A 19,114-nucleotide genomic window follows, 5' to 3' on the forward strand; every position below is an offset into this window, starting at 1 on the left:
TTAAATCTTACCCAGCTGCAGTCAATACTCTGCTGTGCTGCTGGTCCATCAGGCTGTTGTTATTATTCACTGCTCGGCCGGGGGAGAAAGAGCAGGAGGAATTTGTCTACAAAACTGGAAGCTGTTGATTGTCCAGGTTTCAGACATACCCAGAACTAAAAATATATTACAGATAAGGAGTAATGACAGAAAAACAGAATGAGGAAAAGGGTCAAAAAACACATACGAGACACAGGGTCAACTTTAATGCACTGCATATTTCTCAAAGGAATACTTTGTTACAGGGAATAATTGAAATCCAGACCACTGCAACTTTTAAGGGAACATTATAGATAAACATGTGAAGCAGAGGAGGACCAGAAACTATGAGAAGAGAGCAGGACAATGGGATTTGTTTGGAATGATACAGGGCTGTCGGGAGAGTTGAGCAGTAACTCAACTCTGGGAAATCATATAGGATTTGGGGAGAGAATGGTGCAGTGGAACAGGTTTGGGATTGATCAGGGCCATGGGAAGAGTGTGTGGTAGTAGAAACGGTTTGGGATTCATATGGGGTCATTGGGAAAGTGCAGAGGAGTGGAATTAATTTAGGATTTATCTCACAAAGACCTTGCCTGGTCAGAGATCACTGAATAGCCCATTTCTATTGTAAATATCTTATTATTCAATGGTTGGGAATGATTTTAAATGACTATTTTAGTGAGAAAAACGGTAAAATACAGTGAAACACTTTTTCACGTTTGCCACGATCCATCCTACATCTTCAGTACCTCTGCTGTTCAAAGCATATGTGTCTCAAGGAGATCACTTTGTCTGATTGGGATATTACCGTTCACAGTTTTGTCCCACAGTGTTGCCCCGGCAATTAAGGCAAGTTCCAGTCTGTTGGTCACAGCTCTCCGCAAGCCCATTGCAGTGACACGGCTGGCAGCTTGGGAAGCCCCAGTGGCCAGGTTGGCATTCTCTGCACTGCCGACCGAATGCTCCAGCCCGGCATTGGCACTGCCCAGTCAGCTGGTCACAGAACATGTTGTACGATCCCTCCCGCTTACAATTACAAGCTGTAGGCAGAGAGAAAAACAGAGTTTGTTTGCTAAACCACACACTCCAACCACAGGCAGATCACCTTGTGCCTCAGTTTAGAAGGAGACTTTTTGAACCTAAAATGCCTGCATCAGATTTTTGAAAGAGCTGCTGAACTAGTCCATTCTCCGTGCTCTTTCACCTTAGCCCAGCAACTTCTCCCCTTCCCTTTCACCTTCTATGTGAAAATGTCTGGTAAAATCTTCCACCACCAACTCAGGCAACAACTCTGAATATTTATACATTTATCGTCATTTCCCCTCTTTTAAACAATTAACTTCTATCTGTTTCTCCTGGTTACTGACCCACCTTCCAGTGGAAACAATTAATTTCAATTTACTTCTATCAAGATAGGAGCATTAAGTACAGAAGCAGCAGAACAGGCAGAGACCATTCAGCCCCTTGGTCCTGTTTCACAATTCAATTAAATCTGGGTTGGGCTGTGCTATAACTGCAGCTGTTGAGAGTGTGGTGCTGGAAAAGCACAGCAGGTCAAGCAGCATCTGAGGAGCAGGAGAATCGACGTTTCAGACATAAACCTTTTTTGAAGAAGGGCTTATGCCTGAAATATCGATTTTCCTGCTCCTCAGATGCTGCTTGACTTACTGTGTTTTTCCAGCACCACACTCTCAACTTTGATCTCCAGCATCTGCAGACCTCACGTTCTACTGTAACTGCAGCTGTACTGTAAACAGCACAAGAGAGGCTACAGGAATGAATGAACAAGATTTGGGGTCAACATTCTCTCACTGCCAGTCAGGGCAGAAAGCTACATCCACTAAATAAATATCTACTCATCCCAGCATCCTGATCAATCGCAAAGAGTTTGAAATTGCCTTTGTTGCTGCTAACAAGGATTAGCGAGAGAGTTCCTTTCTCTTACTCTCTTACCTTGACAGCCGACTGGGCCAAAGCCATACGTTCCAGGAGCACACTGTTGACACTGTCGGCCGATCACTCTGGGCTTGCAACGACATTGTCCCCCATTCAACTCACACTCCGAACTCAGTGAACCCTGAGGGTCACACCGGCAAGCTGACAGCACACAAAACAACAAAGACTTTCACTTATTGAACCTAGTTAGCAGTTATCATTAATAATTCATCGAATCTGACAGCACAGGAGGAGGTCACATGGTCTGTTGTAGCTCTTCCCACCTCTAGTGCCATTCAGTTAGTTCCATTCTCACTGGAAAAATGGTGCACTGAGAACAACCGAGCTCTCAATGCCGGCAAAACCAAGGAACTCATTATTGACTTTCGGTGGGATGTTACTCATGCTCCCCCCGCCCTTGCACATTAACAGCACAGATGTGGAACGAGTGGAGAGTGTCAAGCTCCTGGGGGTGGTCATGGACTCTTCATGTGGACGCACTGGCTACAAAGGCCCAACAACGTTGAAGAGGTGACAAGTAGGTTAGACCAGGGAAACCCAGTGGATGTGGTCTATCTAGACTTCCAAAAGGCCTTTGATAAGGTGCCACACGGGAGGCTGCTGAGCAAGGTGAGGGCCCATGGTGTTCGAGGTGAGCTACTAGTATGGATTGAGGATTGACTGTCTGACAGAAGGCAGACAGTTGGGATAAAAGGTTCTTTTTCGGAATGGCAGCCGGTGACAAGCGGTGTCCCGCAGGGTTCAGTGTTGGGGCCACAGCTGTTCACATTATATATTAATGATCTGGATGAAGGGACTGGGGGCATTCTAGCGAAGTTTGCCGATGATACGAAGTTAGGTGGACAGGCAGGTAGTACTGAGGAAGTGGGGAGGCTACAGCAGGATCTAAACAGTTTGGGAGAGTGGTCCAGGAAATGGCTGATGGAATTCAACGTGAGCAAGTGCGAGGTCTTGCACTTTGGAAAAAAGAATAAAAGTGTAGACTGCTTTCTAAATGGTGAGAAAATTCGTAAAGACAAAGTACAAAGAGATCTGGGAGTGCTAGTCGAGGATTCTCTAAAGGTAAACATGCAGGTTGAGTCCGTGATTAAGAAGGCGAATGCAATGTTGTCATTTATCTCAAGAGGGTTGGAACATAAAAGCACCGCTGTGCTACTGAGACTTTATAAAGCTCTGGTTAGGCCCCATTTGGAGTACTGTGTCCAGTTTTGGCCCCCACACCTCAGGAAGGACATACTGGCACTGGTGAGTGTCCAGCGGAGATTCACACGGATGATCCCTGGAATGGTTAGTCTAACATACGAGGAACGGCTGAGGATCCTGGGATTGTATTCATTGGAGTTTAGAAGATTAAGGGGAGATTTAATAGAAACTTACAAGGTAATACATGGCTTGGAAAGGGTGGATGCTAGGAAATTGTTTCCGTTAGGCGAGGAGACTAGGACCTGTGGACATAGCCTTAGAATTAGAGGGGGTCAATTCAGAACAGAAATGCGGAGACATTTCTTCAGCCAGAGAGTGGTGGGCCTGTGGAATTCATTGCCGCAGAGTGCAGTGGAGGCTGGGACGCTAAATGTCTTCAAGGCAGAGAGTGATAGATTCTTGATGTCACAAGGAATTAAGGGCTATGGGGAGAATGCTGGTAAGTGGAGCTGAAATGTCCATCAGCCATGATTGAATGGCAAAGTGGACTTGATGGGCCGAATGGCCTTACTTCCACTCCTGTGTCTTATGGTCTAATGTCTCTTCTTCCTCAGGCAGCTGAGGAAATTTGGCATGACAGCAAATACCCTTGCCAACTTTTATAGGTGCCCCATTGAGAGCATTCTGTCTGGATGCATCACTACCTGGTAGGGCAACTGTACCATTCAAGATCGGAGATGGTTACAGAGAGTGGGGAACTCAGCTTGGACAATCACAAAGACCACCCTCCCATCTATAGAATCCATCTACCAGGCCCGCTGTCAAGGAAAGGCCGCTACATTCTCAAAGATCCATCCCACCCTGGCAATGTGTTTCTACAACCTCTACCATCGGGAAAAGATACAGAAACCTGAACACACGCACCAGCTGGTTTCAAATCAGTTTCTACCCGCCTGTTGTTAGAATACTGAATGGACTGACAAACTCTTAACATTTGCCTGTACCTGTGTTTTATTTTTGCTGCTGTTTACCTATTGTTTACTATCTGTGCTATTTAACTCTGTGATCTGCCTATATTGCTCACAGGACAAAGCTTTTTACTGTGCTTCCGTACACGTGATAATAAATTCAATTGAATTCAATTTTTTCATCTGGCCCTGTATATTTTTTTCAGGTATTTATCTAATTCCCTTTTGAAAGTTATTGCTGAATCTGCTTCCAAACATAATTTCAGACAATGCAATCCAAATCAAAAATGACTACGCCTTGAAGAAGAATAATAACAATTACTGTGAACCATCTAATCAAATCAAAAATAATTCCTGAGTGATTACTAATTCTTTCAGCCAAATGTCAGCCCCGAATTTCTCTCTAGTTGTTATCAACATCCAGCTCCCTCAGGCCAATGCCCACTATCTGTGGGCAGTACGTAACTCAGATCTAGCTAACCTCCACGTAACTGTAAAGCATTTAGCAACAGAAGGCCATTCAGCCCCTGAAGCTTTCTCCACCATTCTGTAAGATCTGTGGCCTTGAGTACATAGCCCTTAAAACTTTGCTTAATACAAATTTGTCTCTCACAGATTTAAATGTTACAATTGAATTAGCATGACTGCCATTTGAGAAAGAGAGTACCAAATCTCCACTACTCTCTGCATGTAGAAGTGCTTTGTAACATCTCTCCTAAATGGCCTGGCCCTAGTTCTTATGCAAAAGTGAGGACTGCAGATGCTGGAGATGAGAGTCAATAGTGTGGTGCTGGAAAAGCGCAGCAGGTCAGGCAGCATCTGAGGACCAGGAGAATCGACGTTTTGGGTCAGAGCCCTTCATCAGCAAAAGGCAGGTTCATCATTCCTGATGAAGGCCTCTGGCCCAAAACGTCGATTCTCCTGGTCCTCAGATGCTGCCTGACCTGCTGCGCTTTTCCAGCACCACACTCTCAACTCTGATCTCCAGCAACTGCAGTCCTCACTTCCTTCTAAGCTGGGAGGAGATGTACTCCAGGTAGCTGTGGGAGTCGGTGGGTTTGTAGAAAATGTCAGTGTTGAGTTGGGGATGGAGAGGTGCAGGGAGGGGACAGTGGGATCAGAGATGATCCAGTGGAATTTAAGGTCGGGGTGAAATGTGTTGGTGAAGTTGCTGAACTGTTCAACCTCCTCATGGAAGCACAAGGTGATGCCGAACCAGCCATCAATGTAGCGGAGGAAAAGGTGGGGATTGGTGCCAGTGTAACTACGGAGGATGGACTGTTCTACGTAGCTGACAAAGTGACAGGCATAGTTGGGGCCCATGTGGGTGCCCATGGCTACCCTTTTCGACTGGAGGAAGTGGGAGGACACCCACACCAATCAACCCCACTGCCCTGTGGTTGAACACTTTAACTTCCTCTCCCACTCTCCCGGGCACCTGCATATACAAACCACTACAGCTGAAACTGACACCCGGAAACGGCAAGAACATCCATCAACAGACACATCGACCTGGACCCCACATACAAACTACTACAGCTGAAACTGACACCCGGAAGCGGCAAGAACAAACCACTATAAATACCGGAAGAAACATCAAAGCAGCGCTTCACAGGAGGCTCCAATAGCACTGATGATGTTCCCTAGCCAGGGAACGAAACGTTTGCAGCAAAAACTTCCAGCTCGGCGAACAGAACCACAACAACGGACACCCGAGCTACAAATCTTCAACCAGACTTTAGGTCCTGGGCCTCCTCCATCACCACTCTCTAACCACCTGACGCCTGGAGGAAGAATGCCTTATCTTCCACTATGAGACCCTCCAACCCCAGGCCATCAAATTGGACTTCACCAGTTTCCTTATTTCCCCTCCCCCCACCTTACCCCAGTTCCAACCTTCCAGCTCAGTACCACCCTCATGACCTGTCCCACCTGTCAATCTTCCTTCCCACCTATCTGCTCCACCCTCCTCTCCGACCTATCACCTTTATCCCCACCTCCATTCACCTACTTCACTCTCAGTTAGCTTCCCCCCAGCCCCACCCTCCATCCCATTTATCTTTCCACCCCTGAGGCTCCCAGCCTCATTCCTGATGAAGGGCTTTTGCTTGAAACATCGATTTTCCTGCTTCTCGGATGCTGCCTGACCTGCTGTGCTTTCCCAGCATCACACTCTTAATTCTTCTGTCCCCAATTCTAGAATCATCAATAATTTATCTTTATGTACCTTGTCTTTCCCTGATTATACCCCGAAACCCTCAATTAGATCACCCCTCAACCTTCTAAATTCTAATTTGTGAAATCTCTCCTCATAACTTAAGCCCTGAAGTCCAGGTGTCATCCTTGTAAACACATTGAGCTCCCTCCAGGGTCAAGACATCCTTCCTTATCTGCCCTTTCATTTGTCTGGCCGAAATAGACAATCTCACTCTTATCCACATGAAACACCATCTGCCAGATTCTATTTGACAAATGTTCATGGACAAGTAAGTCACTAATTAAATCAGGTTTATTATTCATTATTAGATCCAATATAGTGAACCAGATGTTTTTTTTGCCTGAGAATTGACAAGAGTTTCACAATATTGTTAACGCCAGATATTTTTTAAGAGAACTCTAATTCCACCATATGTTGTGGTTGGATTCAGACCAGTGTCCCCAGGACATTAGCTGAGTTTCTGGATGTCAGCTGAGCGATAATAACACTGGTCCAACACCTCAGTGTGGCCAACTGCAGTTCCAGCCAATCTATGTGGTCTGTGCTTGTGGACACACTTCCTGCAGATGCAGTTGTCAAGGACATTTGACTCCCCCTGATCTCTCAAATCTCACAGAAGATGGGATTATAAAGGGCATCAATGGGGCTTTGAGTAGGCATAGACAAAATGGGCCAAACTGCCTCCCTCTGTGCTGAATCATTTCTACGGTTCTAAGAAGCGTACAACCTACAAACTGCCATTTATAACCCTCTAGTGACAACTGGATTAATAAATAAATCTTATTTTGTTACTTAATTTATGGCTATTACTTATTATCCTTTTCACAAATCAACACCAAAAGAAACAGCTAGTGCCCATACACGATGTACCATGTGAAGATGATGAAAGGCCATTTACTTGAATTGCTACTGTTCATGTGGTGCAAATTCTGCCACAATGTTGACAGTTTTGGAGATCTGTGATTTTTTTACCCAGCGACAGTGAAGAAACACCAGTATTGCTTCAAATCAGGATGAAGTGTCTCATTGGAGGGGAAGGGAAGGTAGTGGGAGACATCCCAGGTTTGGAATCAGCAGCCTTGGTGAGTTGCAGCAGTGCACCTTGTAGATGGTACATCCTGCTGCTACTGTGTGCTGGTGGTGGAGGGAGTGGGTGGATATTTAATTGACATCAGATCACAGTCTAAAAGTTTATTGTAACAATACAAATGAGTCCCATACTTACGCAGAGCCCCATTGTGAATTATAGCTGACATGCTGCTGATCAGTTTGGCACAGATGTCCGTTATTGTTGGCTTGACAACTGGGATGCTGTTGTCATGGCAGCGATAACGCTCAAAGGTCTCCTTCCTCCTGATAGAGGTAGCATCTCCGGCAATAAACATCTCCATGGAGGAATAGCGAGGAACCAACACGATCTACAACACAAATTAAACCTTTGGCTTGGCAATCTGTGATGAGTGGAACTGGAAGTTGACTGGAAATACTCCACAGTAGTATGTAATGTTCAGTGTTTTATCTTCTCATCAAAGAATATGCAAGCTGCCAGTTTCTCAGTGACCATTACCTCAGTAACATGGTTTGGAGGCGACCATGTTCAGTTCTCAGATTCCAGTGCTAGATTGTACACATAGCTTCCCAGTAAAAGAACATAGAATATAGAACATTACAGCACAGAACAGGCCCTTCAGCCCTCGATGTTTCGCCGACCTGTAAACTAATCTAAGCCCGTTCCCCTGCACTATCCCATCATCATCCATGTGCTTATCCAAGGATTGCCTAAATCTCCCTAATGTGTCTGAGTTAACCACATTGGCAGGCAGGGCATTCCACACCCTTACCACTCTCTGAGTAAAGAACCTGCCTCTGACATTTGTCTTAAATCTATCACCCCTCAATTTGTAGCTATGCCCCCTCGTACAAGCTGACATCATCATCCTAGGAAAAAGACTTTGTCTACCCTATGTAACCCTCTGATCATTTTGTATGTCTCTATTAAATCCCCTCTTAGCCTTCTCCTCTTCAATGAATACAGATCCAAGTGTCTCAGCCTTTCCTCATAAGACCTTCCCTCCAGACCAGGCAACATTCTGATCAATCTCCTCTGCACCTTTTCCAATGCTTCCACATCCTTCCTGTAATGGGGCGACCAGAACGGTACACGATATTTCAAGTGTGGCCGCACTAGCGTTTTAGATTAAATTAGATTCCCTACAGTGTGGAAACAGGCCCTTCGGCCCAACCAGTCCACACCGACCCTCCGAAGAGTAACCCACCCAGAGCCACTTCCCTCTGACTAATGCATCCATCACTTTGGGCAGTTTTGTATAGACTTAAGTGTTATCTGCAAACTTACTAACCTATCCACCTATGTCCACATCTAAGTCATTTATAAAAATGACAAACAGCAGTTGTCCCAAACCAGATCCTTGTGGCACACCACTAGTAACTGGACTCCAAGCTGAATATTTTCCATCAGCCACCACTCGCTGCCTTCCTTCAGAAAGCCAGTTTCTATCCAAACTGCTAAATCACCCTCAAACCCATGCCTCTGCATTTTCTCCAACAGCCTATCATGTGAAACCTTATCAAAGGCTTTATCATGTATACCATGTCAACTGCCCTATTCTAATTTACACGCTTGGTTATCTTCTCAAAAAACTCAATGAAGTTTGTGAGACATGACCTGCCCTTGATGAAACCATGTTAACTCTCTGAAATCAAATTGTTGCTTGCTAGATGATTATAAATCCTATCTATTATAATCCTTTCCAAAACCTTTCCTATAACACGCGTAAGGCTCACTGGTCTATAATTATCTAGGTCATCTCTACTGTCCTTCTTGACAAGGGGACAACATTTGCAATCCCCTCCAGTCGTCTGGTACCAAACCTGTAGACAATGACGACTCAAAGATTAAAGTCAAAGGCTCTGCAATCTCCTCCCTAGCTTCCCAGGGAATCCTCAGATAAATCCCATTCGGCCCAGGGGTCTTGTCTACTTTCACTCCTTCTAGAATTGATAACACCTCTTCCTCACTAACATCAATCCTTTCTAGTCTAATATCTTGTATCTGATTCTTCTCCTCAACAATATTCTCCTTTTCCTGAGTGAAACCCGATGAGAAATATTCATTTAACACCTCTCCGATCTCTACAGGGTCCACACACAACTTTCCACTTCTGTCTTTGACTGGCCTGATTCCTATCTTAATCATCCTTTTTTTACTCTCATACCTATAGAAAGCTTTAGGGCTCTCCTTTATTCTATTTGCTAAAGACTGCTCATGTCCTCTCTTTGCTCTTCTTAACTCTTTCTTTAAATCCTTCCTAGCTAAACTGTTAACTCTTCATTGCCTCATCTGAACCATCTTGTCCCATCGTCATATTGTCCTCCTTCTTCCACTTAACAAGAGATGCAATTTCTGTAGTAAACCAGGGTTCCCTTACCTTATCACTTTCTCCCTGCCTGACAGGGACATACCTAAGGAGCAGAGAAATCGATGTTTTGGCGAAACGTCGATTTCGCTGCTCCTTGGATGCTACCTGAACTGCTGTGCTCTTCCAGCACCGCAAATCCAGAATCTGGTTTCCAGCATCTGCCGTCATTGTTTTTACCTCAGGGACATACCTATCAAGGACATGCAATACCTGTTCCTTAAACCAACTCCACATTTCCATTGTCCCCATCCCCTGCATTTTGCTACCCCAACTCTATGCATTCTATGCAGTCATGCCTAATTGCATTATAATTGCCCTTGCCCCATCTATAACTCTTGCCCTGTGGTATGTACCTATCCCTTTCCATCGCTCAACTAAACGTAACTGAATTATGGTCACTCTCTTCAAAGTGCTCACCTATAACTAATTCAAACACCTGGCCTGGTTCATTACCATACACCAGAGTAAGAAGTTCATTTCAATTTGCAAAATCCAGTTCAGGGCCGAGGTCATTATTTAAGAAGGCCCCTATTATTAAATACCCAAAATACATACACACACCATTACTTACAGAGTCCACAAGAATATTGGCATTAGGAATCCTCTCACGGGAAGAATAACGTTTGAATTCAATCCGGATTGTGTAGCTGACTGCATGTTCGAGGCAGACTGGCTGAGGGAGGACCACGTACCTGGAAGAGAAGAAGCAGCTGACTACAATTGCAGCAACCACAGGGTCACTGACAGCTGACGTGATGGTTCCTTGGGGTGAGGGCTGTGTTAGTGAGGGTCCCTCAGGCTGAGGGTTGAGTTAGTGAGGGTTCCTCAGGGTGAGGTTTGAGTTAGTGAGGGTCCCTCAGGGTGAGGGTTGAGTTAGTGAGAGTCCCTCAGGGTGAGGTTTGAGTTAGTGAGGGTGCCTCAGGATGAGGTTTGAGTTAGTGAGGGTCCCTCAGGGTGAGGTTTGAGTTAGTGAGAGTCCCTCAGGGTGAGGGTTGAGTTAGTGTGGGTTCCTTAGAGGGTGCTGAAAATGTGTTGCTGGAAAAACGCAGCAGGTCAGGCAGCACCCAAGGAACAGGAGATTCGACGTTTCGGGCATAAGCCCTTCATCAGGAATTCCTTCATTCCTGAAGAAGGGCTTATGCCCAAAACGTCGAATCTCCTGCTCCTTGGATGCTGCCTGACCCTCTGCGTTTTTCCAGCAACACATTTTCTGCTCTGATCTCCAGCATCTGCAGACCTCACTTTTTCCTTAGAGGGTGGTTTGAGTTAGAGTTGCTGAGGGTGAGGGCTGTGTTAGGGAGGGTTCCTCAGGGTGAGGGCGGAGCTAGTGAAGGTCCCTCAGGATGAGGGTGGAGTTAGTGAGGGTTCCTCAGGGTGAGGGTGGAGTTAGGGAGGGTTCTTCAGGGTGAGTGTGGAGTTAATGAGGGTTCCTCAGGGTGAGGTGGAGTCAGTGAGGGTTCCACAGAGTGAACGTGGGGTTAGTGAGGGTTCCTCAGGGTGAGGGTGGAGTTAGGCTTCCTCAGGGTGAGGATTGAGTTAGTGAGGGTTCCTCAGGATGAGGGTGGAGTTAGTGAGGGTTCCTCAGGGTGAGGGTAGAGTTAGTGAGGGTTCCTCAGGGTAAGGGTGGAGTTAGTGAGGGTGCCTCAGGGTGAGGGTGGAGTTAGTGAGGGTGCCTCATTTGCCAGCCTTTATTTCATGATCCTGTGTCTGGTGTGGCAATTACTCCCACAACATTGTGACCCTAGAGACAAGGTGCTGCCATAATTGACAACTAACAGAGACGGATGGAAAGAGAAGCAGACGAGCCTACAGACAGGTACAGAGGAGGCAGCAATGTGGAGAGAAACCTTTGCAGAGAGAGTGAGAGAAAGAGAAATTTAGAGAAGGAAACAGTGAAGGCGGTTATCTCGGATTATAAAGAGATCTTAATCAGTTTGGTCACTGGGCAGTGAAGGATATTATTAAATTGGAGAAGGTTCAGAGAGATTTACCAGGATGTTGCCAGGAGCGGAGGGTTTGAGTTATAAGAAGAGGCTGGGACTTCTTTCACAGGAGCGTAGGAGGCTGAGGGGTGACCGCACAGAGGTTTATAACATCATGAGGGGCATAGATAAGGTGCAGAGCAAGGGTGTTTTCCCTAGGTTGGGTGAGTTCAAAACTAAGGGGCATATTTTCAAGGTGAGAGGAGGAAGTTTTAAACAGGAGAGTGTGCATGTATGGAATGAGCTGCCAGAGGAAGCGTTGGGTATGGGTACAGTTACAACATTTAAAGGGCATTTGTATAGGAAAGGTTTGGAGGGATATGGGTCAGACACAGGCAGGTGGGACTAGTTTAGTTTGGGTACATAGTTGGAATGGACTAGTTAGACTTGGTGATTGTAAACATATTTAAAGTAATTTCTCACATGCAAATCTTTGACTTCCTATGACACACAAACAATAAATTAGGAGCATGTGTAGGTTACTTAGCCCCTTAAGCCTCTTCCATATTTAATAAAGTCACGACTGACTCATTTACTCCACATTCCTGTCTCTGCACTCCCCCCGCCAATGCCATTCCACTCCCTTTTCATCAGGAGTCTAGCTACCTCCCAAAAACTGTTCCCATTGCCTTTCAGAGATACAGATCTCTGAGAAAATTATTTGCATCTGTCTTAAATGGACGACTCTTCATTTTTAAACAACGCCCTCTAGTTCTAGGTTCTCCCACAAAAGGAACCATCCTCTCCACGTACCCCCTGGCAAGACCTCTCAGGATGTTATAGGTTTCAACGACGTCACCTCTTATTCTTCACAACTCCAGCAGAAGCAGGCCAAGCTTGTCTAACTTTATATTGACTCATTAATAAACCTTTTCTGAATAGCTTCCTTAAGCACCCTTCCTTAAATAAGGAGAGCAATTCTGTACACAATACTCCAGATGCGGCCTCACTAATGCTCTGTATAACTGAAGCATAACCTCCTTAGTTTTATATTTAATTCCCCTCTCTATAAACACTTAACATTCTGTTGATTTTCCTCACTATGACCTGCACACTAACTTTCGTGATTCATGCACTAGGACACCCAGATGCTGCAGAACCCATTCACTCTTCAGTGCATCTCCCTTACCTGAAGCCTGATGGCAAGCTTGTAACTAACAGGTCATCAGCAGGAATGGTGTTCCCACAAGGGCTGCTGGTAGGAATTGGGCCGGGCCGGATAATAGAAATGGACACTTTCTCCCATTCCTTTGGAAACTGTCACAGGAAAAGAAACCTCACATAGAATGACATAGTCTTTACAGCACGGTCACAGGCCATTTGGCCCAATTGGTCCATGCTAATATTTACATCATAAGCTTCCTTGCATTCTTCTTCTCATCATTATATTTTCATTTTGTTTTTTCACTCATGTTTGTCAACATCATTTCAATTTAACAAGTCAGCAAGGAAGTGGAGCATTCTCACTGCTTTCTGGGAAAACAGTTCTTCTGATTTCCCTCATTGAATTATTAGTAACTATTCTCGAGTTATGACTTATTTTATAATTCTAACATCAACTTTCATTCCAATCAGTGCCTCTAAATTAAGACTTGCATTTTAACAGTGCCTTTCACAACTTCAGAATGTCCCAAATAGATTTAGGACCAAAGAAATCCTTTTGAAGTGTAGTCAGTATTGAAATTTCGGAAATACAACAGCTGATTTGTACAAGGCAACCTCCTACAAACAGCACTGCATCAATGACGGGGAAATCTGGCCAACAAAGTGTGGGAAACGTTCCCAGCTCTTTTTTCAAAATATCAGCAGTCAGTTTAAGATTTCATGTGAAAGATGACACCTCTGCCAATGTAACATTCCCTCACTGAAAGAATGGTGACATGAATCCAAGTAAGGATGCTGGGCCATTTGGTGGAGACATCGTAGGTGGTGGTTCTCTGCTGCCTTTTTTCTTGTAGAGGCTGAGGAGATGCTGGTTTGATCGAAACAGTCTTGGTGAGTTCAGCGATGTTGCCTGGCAGCGTGTCATCAGCATTCTGCCTAACATGGAGCTGAATCCCAAGGATTGGAAGTGATCACTATCTTTCCTGTTCATAGCTGAGTCAGCTCGTCTCAGCCAGGGCATTGCAACACACTTCAATGCTCCAGAATTATGGAGGGAAAAATCAATTACTGTATACTGCACAGAAATGCATATGAAGCTCCATGGTTCAAAAGCTTTTTAAAAATGTGTTTATGATGTATGGACACGACTGGCTAGTCCCACATTTGCTGCCCATCTCTAATTGCTCTGGTAAAGGTGGTGAGCTGTTGCAGTTTTTGGTATGTCTCTACATCCACAATGCCCTTAGGGAGGGAATTCCAGGATTCTGACACAGCAATATTGAAGGAACGGCGATATATTTCCAAGTCAGGATGGTGAGTGGCTTGGAGGGGAACTTGCAGGGGATGGTGTTCCCTTGTATCTGCTGCCTTTGTCCTTCTAGATGGAAGTGGTCATGCTGTTGAAGCCCTTACACTTATTCTCTTGGCTAACAGTGTAGGATATTACTCAGGTCAATATTGTGGAGGACAGCTGTCTAAAAGTCATTACATTCAAGAATAAAGGGCCAAAAACTTGCATAATGGCTCGAATTGAAACATTGTTCTATATAGGAGGCTGGTTTGCTTCACTGGGCTGTTTACTATCTGGATCAGTGGTGCTGGAAGAGCACAGCAGTTCAGGCAGCATCCGAGGAGCAGTAAAATTGACGTTTTGGGCAAAAGCCCTTCATGAGGAATACAGGCAGGGAGCCTGAAGGGTGGGGAGATAAGTTAGAGGAGGGTGGGGGTGGGGAGAAAGTAGCATCGAGTAAGAGCTTCAGGGCAGAGGATCTGCCTGTATTCCTGATGAAGGGCTTTTGCCCGAAACATCGATTTTACTGCTCCTTGGTAGCTGCCTGAACTGCTGTGCTCTTCCAGCACCACCCCAATCTAGAATCTGATTTCCAGCATCTGCAGTCATTGTTTTTACCCTGTTTACTATCTGGCCAAGCTCTCCCTTTAGATTAGATTAGACTTACAGTGTGGAAACAGGCCCTTCGGCCCAACAAGTCCACACCGACCCGCCGAAGCGCAACCCACCCATACCCCTACATTTACCCCTTACCTAACACTACGGGCAATTTAGCATGGCCAATTCACCTGACCCGCACATCTTTGGACTGTGGGAGGAAACCGGAGCACCCGGAGGAAACCCACGCAGACACGGGGAGAACGTGCAAACTCCACACAGTCAGTCGCCTGAGTCGGGAAGTGAACCCGGGTCTCAGGCGCTGTGAGGCAGCAGTGCTAACCACTGTGCCACCGTGCCGCCCATGAATTGTTTAATTTAATGCCCCCCCGCCCCCCCGCGGATCCCTGCAAGTTTATCTTGTTCCTTTTTAAAAATTATCCCGAGTTCTGCTTCCCCCGATGTTTCTATATTTAAATTCCCGAGAATGCTTTAATGATTTTAATTTAATGCTTTCTTGCTACCCATTCACCAAGCAGCGAAAATAGTTCTTCCTGGTTTATTTAATTTAAAATAATGAAGCTAAGAGTTATATTTTGTTGGGTTTGACCACTTAGAAATACGAAGCCTTCAACCCATCAAACCTGTCACATGTGAAAAAGAGTGCTGAACCTCCCTCCACCACTGACTAAGGTTATGGGCTGATCAGTATCTCAACTTTATTTGCCCACATCATTTCCAGAATGTTTAGTATCCTTGCCTAAAAAAAGGCTCAGATTTGAATTTTTCATTCCCTCGCAGCCTCAACAGTTTTTTTTTGGGGGGGGGGGGGGCGATGTCTCCATTTCCATTCACCTTTGTGTGAAAACATGTTTCCTGTTAACAACCCTGAACAGCCCAGTTCGAATTTTAAGGCTGTGACCACCTGTTTGAGATTAACCTCACCAGAGCGAAGAGCTTGTCTCTGTCTATCCCATCAATTCCTTGAGTGTTTGAGGTAATTAATGACATCAGCCTCGGGTTTTCCATACTCCAGAGAGGGAATTGGTTTAGCTCAGTTGGCTGGATTGCAGGATTGCAGAGCAGTGTGATACCAACAATGTGGGTCGAATTCCTATCACTGGTTTGAGGTTGCCATGAAGGACTCTGCTTCTCAACCTGTTCCCTTGCCTGAGGTCTAGTAGGCCTCAGGTTAAATCACCACCAGTCACTTCTCTCTGATGAGACAGCAGCCGCTGTGGTCTGGTAAGATGATGGTGGCACAATAACTCAGAGAACATGCAACCTTTCTGTAATCTGAAGCCTTGTCACTCTGTGATCTGAGTGAACCACCCCCTTGTAGATTGTAAGTTCCCAATACACAGAATAATAGGTTACAATATTAACATTAAGGAGACTAAGTCCTGAATGCTGGAGTAACAGGAAATTATTTTTAGCTGTTGGAGTTGTGGGAACAATGTAAAAGTGTCTCTCAGGCACATTGTGCAAATTGGAGCAGGGATTGGAAGCTGCATTAAGGGCCAGTGCACTCCTTTCTTAGTTGGGTTTGGGTTCCAACCCCACACTAAATGGTTTGGTGAAAATAGTCCCTCATTGCGCATTCCTGGGTGAAAGTCACCTATTGCAATGACCTATCGGAACTGAGCCATAACGTAATAACCATTGTCCAGCAGGTGGGACTATAGGTCAGATTTTCAACAGAGGTCATGAGGCTGGGGGAGACAGAGACCAATTGTACCACTGACACTGTTGAATCAATTTTGAACCAAGTGGCAGTCAGATCATTGAATGGGTGGACTTGGACTAAAACCACAAAGAACCAAGCATTGATTCACTTTCTTGAAACCCAAACAAAACAATAATGGGTCAGTACAAGACAAAAGGTGATGGAGTCTCTGGAGAGGGATAATTTTACTCTGTATCTAACCCCATGCTGTCCCTGTCCTGGGAGTGTTTGATGGAGGACAGTGTAGAGGAAGCTTCACTCTCGATCTAACCCCATGCTGTCCCTGTCCTGGGAGTATTTGATGGGGAACAGTGTAGAGGGACCTTTACTCTCAATCTAACCCCATGCTGTCCCTGTCCTGGGAGTGTTTGATGGGAGACAGTGTAGAGGAAGCTTTCTGAAGAAGGGCTTATGCCCAAAACGTCGAGTCTCCTATTCCTTGGATGCTGCCTGACCTGCTGCGCTTTTCCAGCAATACATTTTCAGCTCTGATCTCCAGCATCTGCAGTTCTCACTTTCTCCTAGAGGAAGCTTTACTCTATATCTAACACTGAGCTGTCCCTGTCGTGGAAGTATTTGATGGGGGACAATGTAGAAGGAGCTTTACTCTGTATCTAACCCCGTGCTGTCCCTGTCCTGGGAATTTGATGGGGGATAGTGTAGAGGGAGCTTTACTCTGTATCTAACCCCGTGCTGTCCCTGTCCTGGGAGTGTTTGATGGGGGACAGTGTAGAGGGAGCTTTACTCTGTATCTAACCCCGTGCTGTCCCTGGTCTGCGAATGTTTCATAGGAGACTGTATAGTGGCAACTTACTATGTACGATGTCTTCTTCTTCCTGAGTTGTTCCCGATGAAGGTCTTTTGCCCAAAACATCGATTTTCCTGCTCCTCAGATGCTGCCTAACCTGATGTGCTTTTCCGGCACCACTTTAAACATGTCTGATTCAGAGCCCCATCACCTCCACCACGGGGAAGGGTAAAGAGGGTCAGGCCCTCATCCTCCCCAGCTGGAACAGGGGTTGACCCACATCAACTGAGCCAACCCTTCCCAAGTAGTCTCAGTTGCTGTGACAGCATATACTTCCTTTTACCTGCATGTTGCTGTCTAGAGCTATGGACAGCGATGATAGGAGATCCAATTTCTGTCCATAGGTGGCCGACAAAGACTCTTTGCTCTTACCACCTGCCGTTGACAGATATTGGGAGGGATTAAAATGTCAATCTGTGGCTGCATTATAACTGCACTTTCCTCAGCCTGGAATTGCTGTCATCGGAGTCAAACTTGGAGCTTCTAGCTCAGGGACAGGGCACATTGCACAACACACTGTGAGATCCTTTCCATTTATGTGAATTCTACCTGTGCCTAGGTCCATCACCTTCCAATCCCAGCATAGGTGGTGGAGGATTTCCTCAGATACTAACAATCTTTTAGAAGTCGAAAGGAATATATTAATCTGGCGTCATTTTCTACGCAAATAACGTTTGGGAGATATTCACAACATAATCTTTAAACAAAAAGTCTCAGTGAATAAATTAAATGATAACTGAAAGGGTAGATGTTACTTGAAAAGCAGGATACACATGCTTTGAGGCGTATACTGAGCTTTCTACACAAGGTCCTGCATAGCTGTCCACTATGGTATGAGTTGAAATCTTTCATCATGCAGTTTCACCCTCTGGCCATGGTTCCTCATCTGATTGCTACAAACTGACCCTTGTTGCAAAGGGCCTGTGTGTTTGTTGTGTACAGGGTTGGACTGCTCCATAATATCTCTTATAGTCTTCTGGGAAGGAAGTGGCTTGGGGGTATTATTGCTCAACTATTAATCCAGAGATCCTGACAACATTCTGGGGGACCTGGGTTTAAATCTTTCCACAGCAGTTTTTAGATTAGATTGGATTTGATTCCCTACAGTATGGAAACAGGCCCTTCGGCCCAACATGTCCACACCAACCGTCCAAAGAGTAACCCACCCAGACCCATTCCCCAACCTTGTATTTACCCCTGATCAATGCACTTTGGGCAATTTAGCATGGCCAATTCTCCTAACCTACACATCTTTGGACTGTGGGAGGAAACTGGAGCATCCGGAGGAAACCCACGCAGATACTGGGAAAATGTGCAAACTCCACACAGTCAGTCACCCAATGTGGGAATTGAACCCAGATCCTGGCGCTGTGAGGCAGCAGCACTAACCACTGAGCCACCTTGCCGCCCAAGTTGGTGGAATTTGAATTCAATAAATATCTGGAATGAAGAGTCTAATAATGACAATGAATCCATTGTCAATTGTTGGAAAATCCCATCTGGGTCACTAATGTCCATTAGAGGAGGAAACTGCCAACCTTACCTGGTCTGGCCTACACGTGACTCCAGACCCACAGCAATGGGGTTGACTCTTAACTGCCCTCTGAGTAATTAAGGATAGACAATAAATACTGCCTAGCCATCGACACCCTCATCCCGTGGATGAATAAAAAAAACTCAGCTAATGTTCAGGGCACCTGAGTTCAAATCCTGCCAAGACAAATGGTAAAATTTGAATTTGATTTTTAAAAAAATGTCTGGAATTAAGAATCTACTGATGATGTGAAACCATTGTCAACTGTTGGAAAACTCCACCTGACTCACTCATATCCTCCAGGGAAAGGAAGCTGCCATCATCAC

At 45.3% G+C, this 19,114-nt stretch overlaps 1 protein-coding gene across 2 annotated transcripts in view; it reads right to left on the reverse strand.

The window, feature by feature from the left end:
• The window catches only part of lamb2 (laminin, beta 2 (laminin S)), a 164,703-nt gene that overhangs the window by 63,570 nt on the left and 82,019 nt on the right, over window positions 1-19,114 (reverse strand). For both annotated transcript variants that reach the window (XM_060835292.1, XM_060835293.1), the window contains 5 exons: window positions 12,858-12,985; window positions 10,318-10,438; window positions 7,532-7,724; window positions 1,975-2,118; window positions 830-1,061 (listed from right to left, as the gene is read on the reverse strand). In XM_060835292.1, the coding sequence (XP_060691275.1) occupies window positions 830-1,061; window positions 1,975-2,118; window positions 7,532-7,724; window positions 10,318-10,438; window positions 12,858-12,985 (818 nt within the window). The remainder of the gene's footprint in view (window positions 1-829; window positions 1,062-1,974; window positions 2,119-7,531; window positions 7,725-10,317; window positions 10,439-12,857; window positions 12,986-19,114) is intronic.

This window comes from Hemiscyllium ocellatum, chromosome 14 (genome assembly GCF_020745735.1).
Source record: "Hemiscyllium ocellatum isolate sHemOce1 chromosome 14, sHemOce1.pat.X.cur, whole genome shotgun sequence".
NCBI lineage: Eukaryota > Metazoa > Chordata > Chondrichthyes > Orectolobiformes > Hemiscylliidae > Hemiscyllium > Hemiscyllium ocellatum.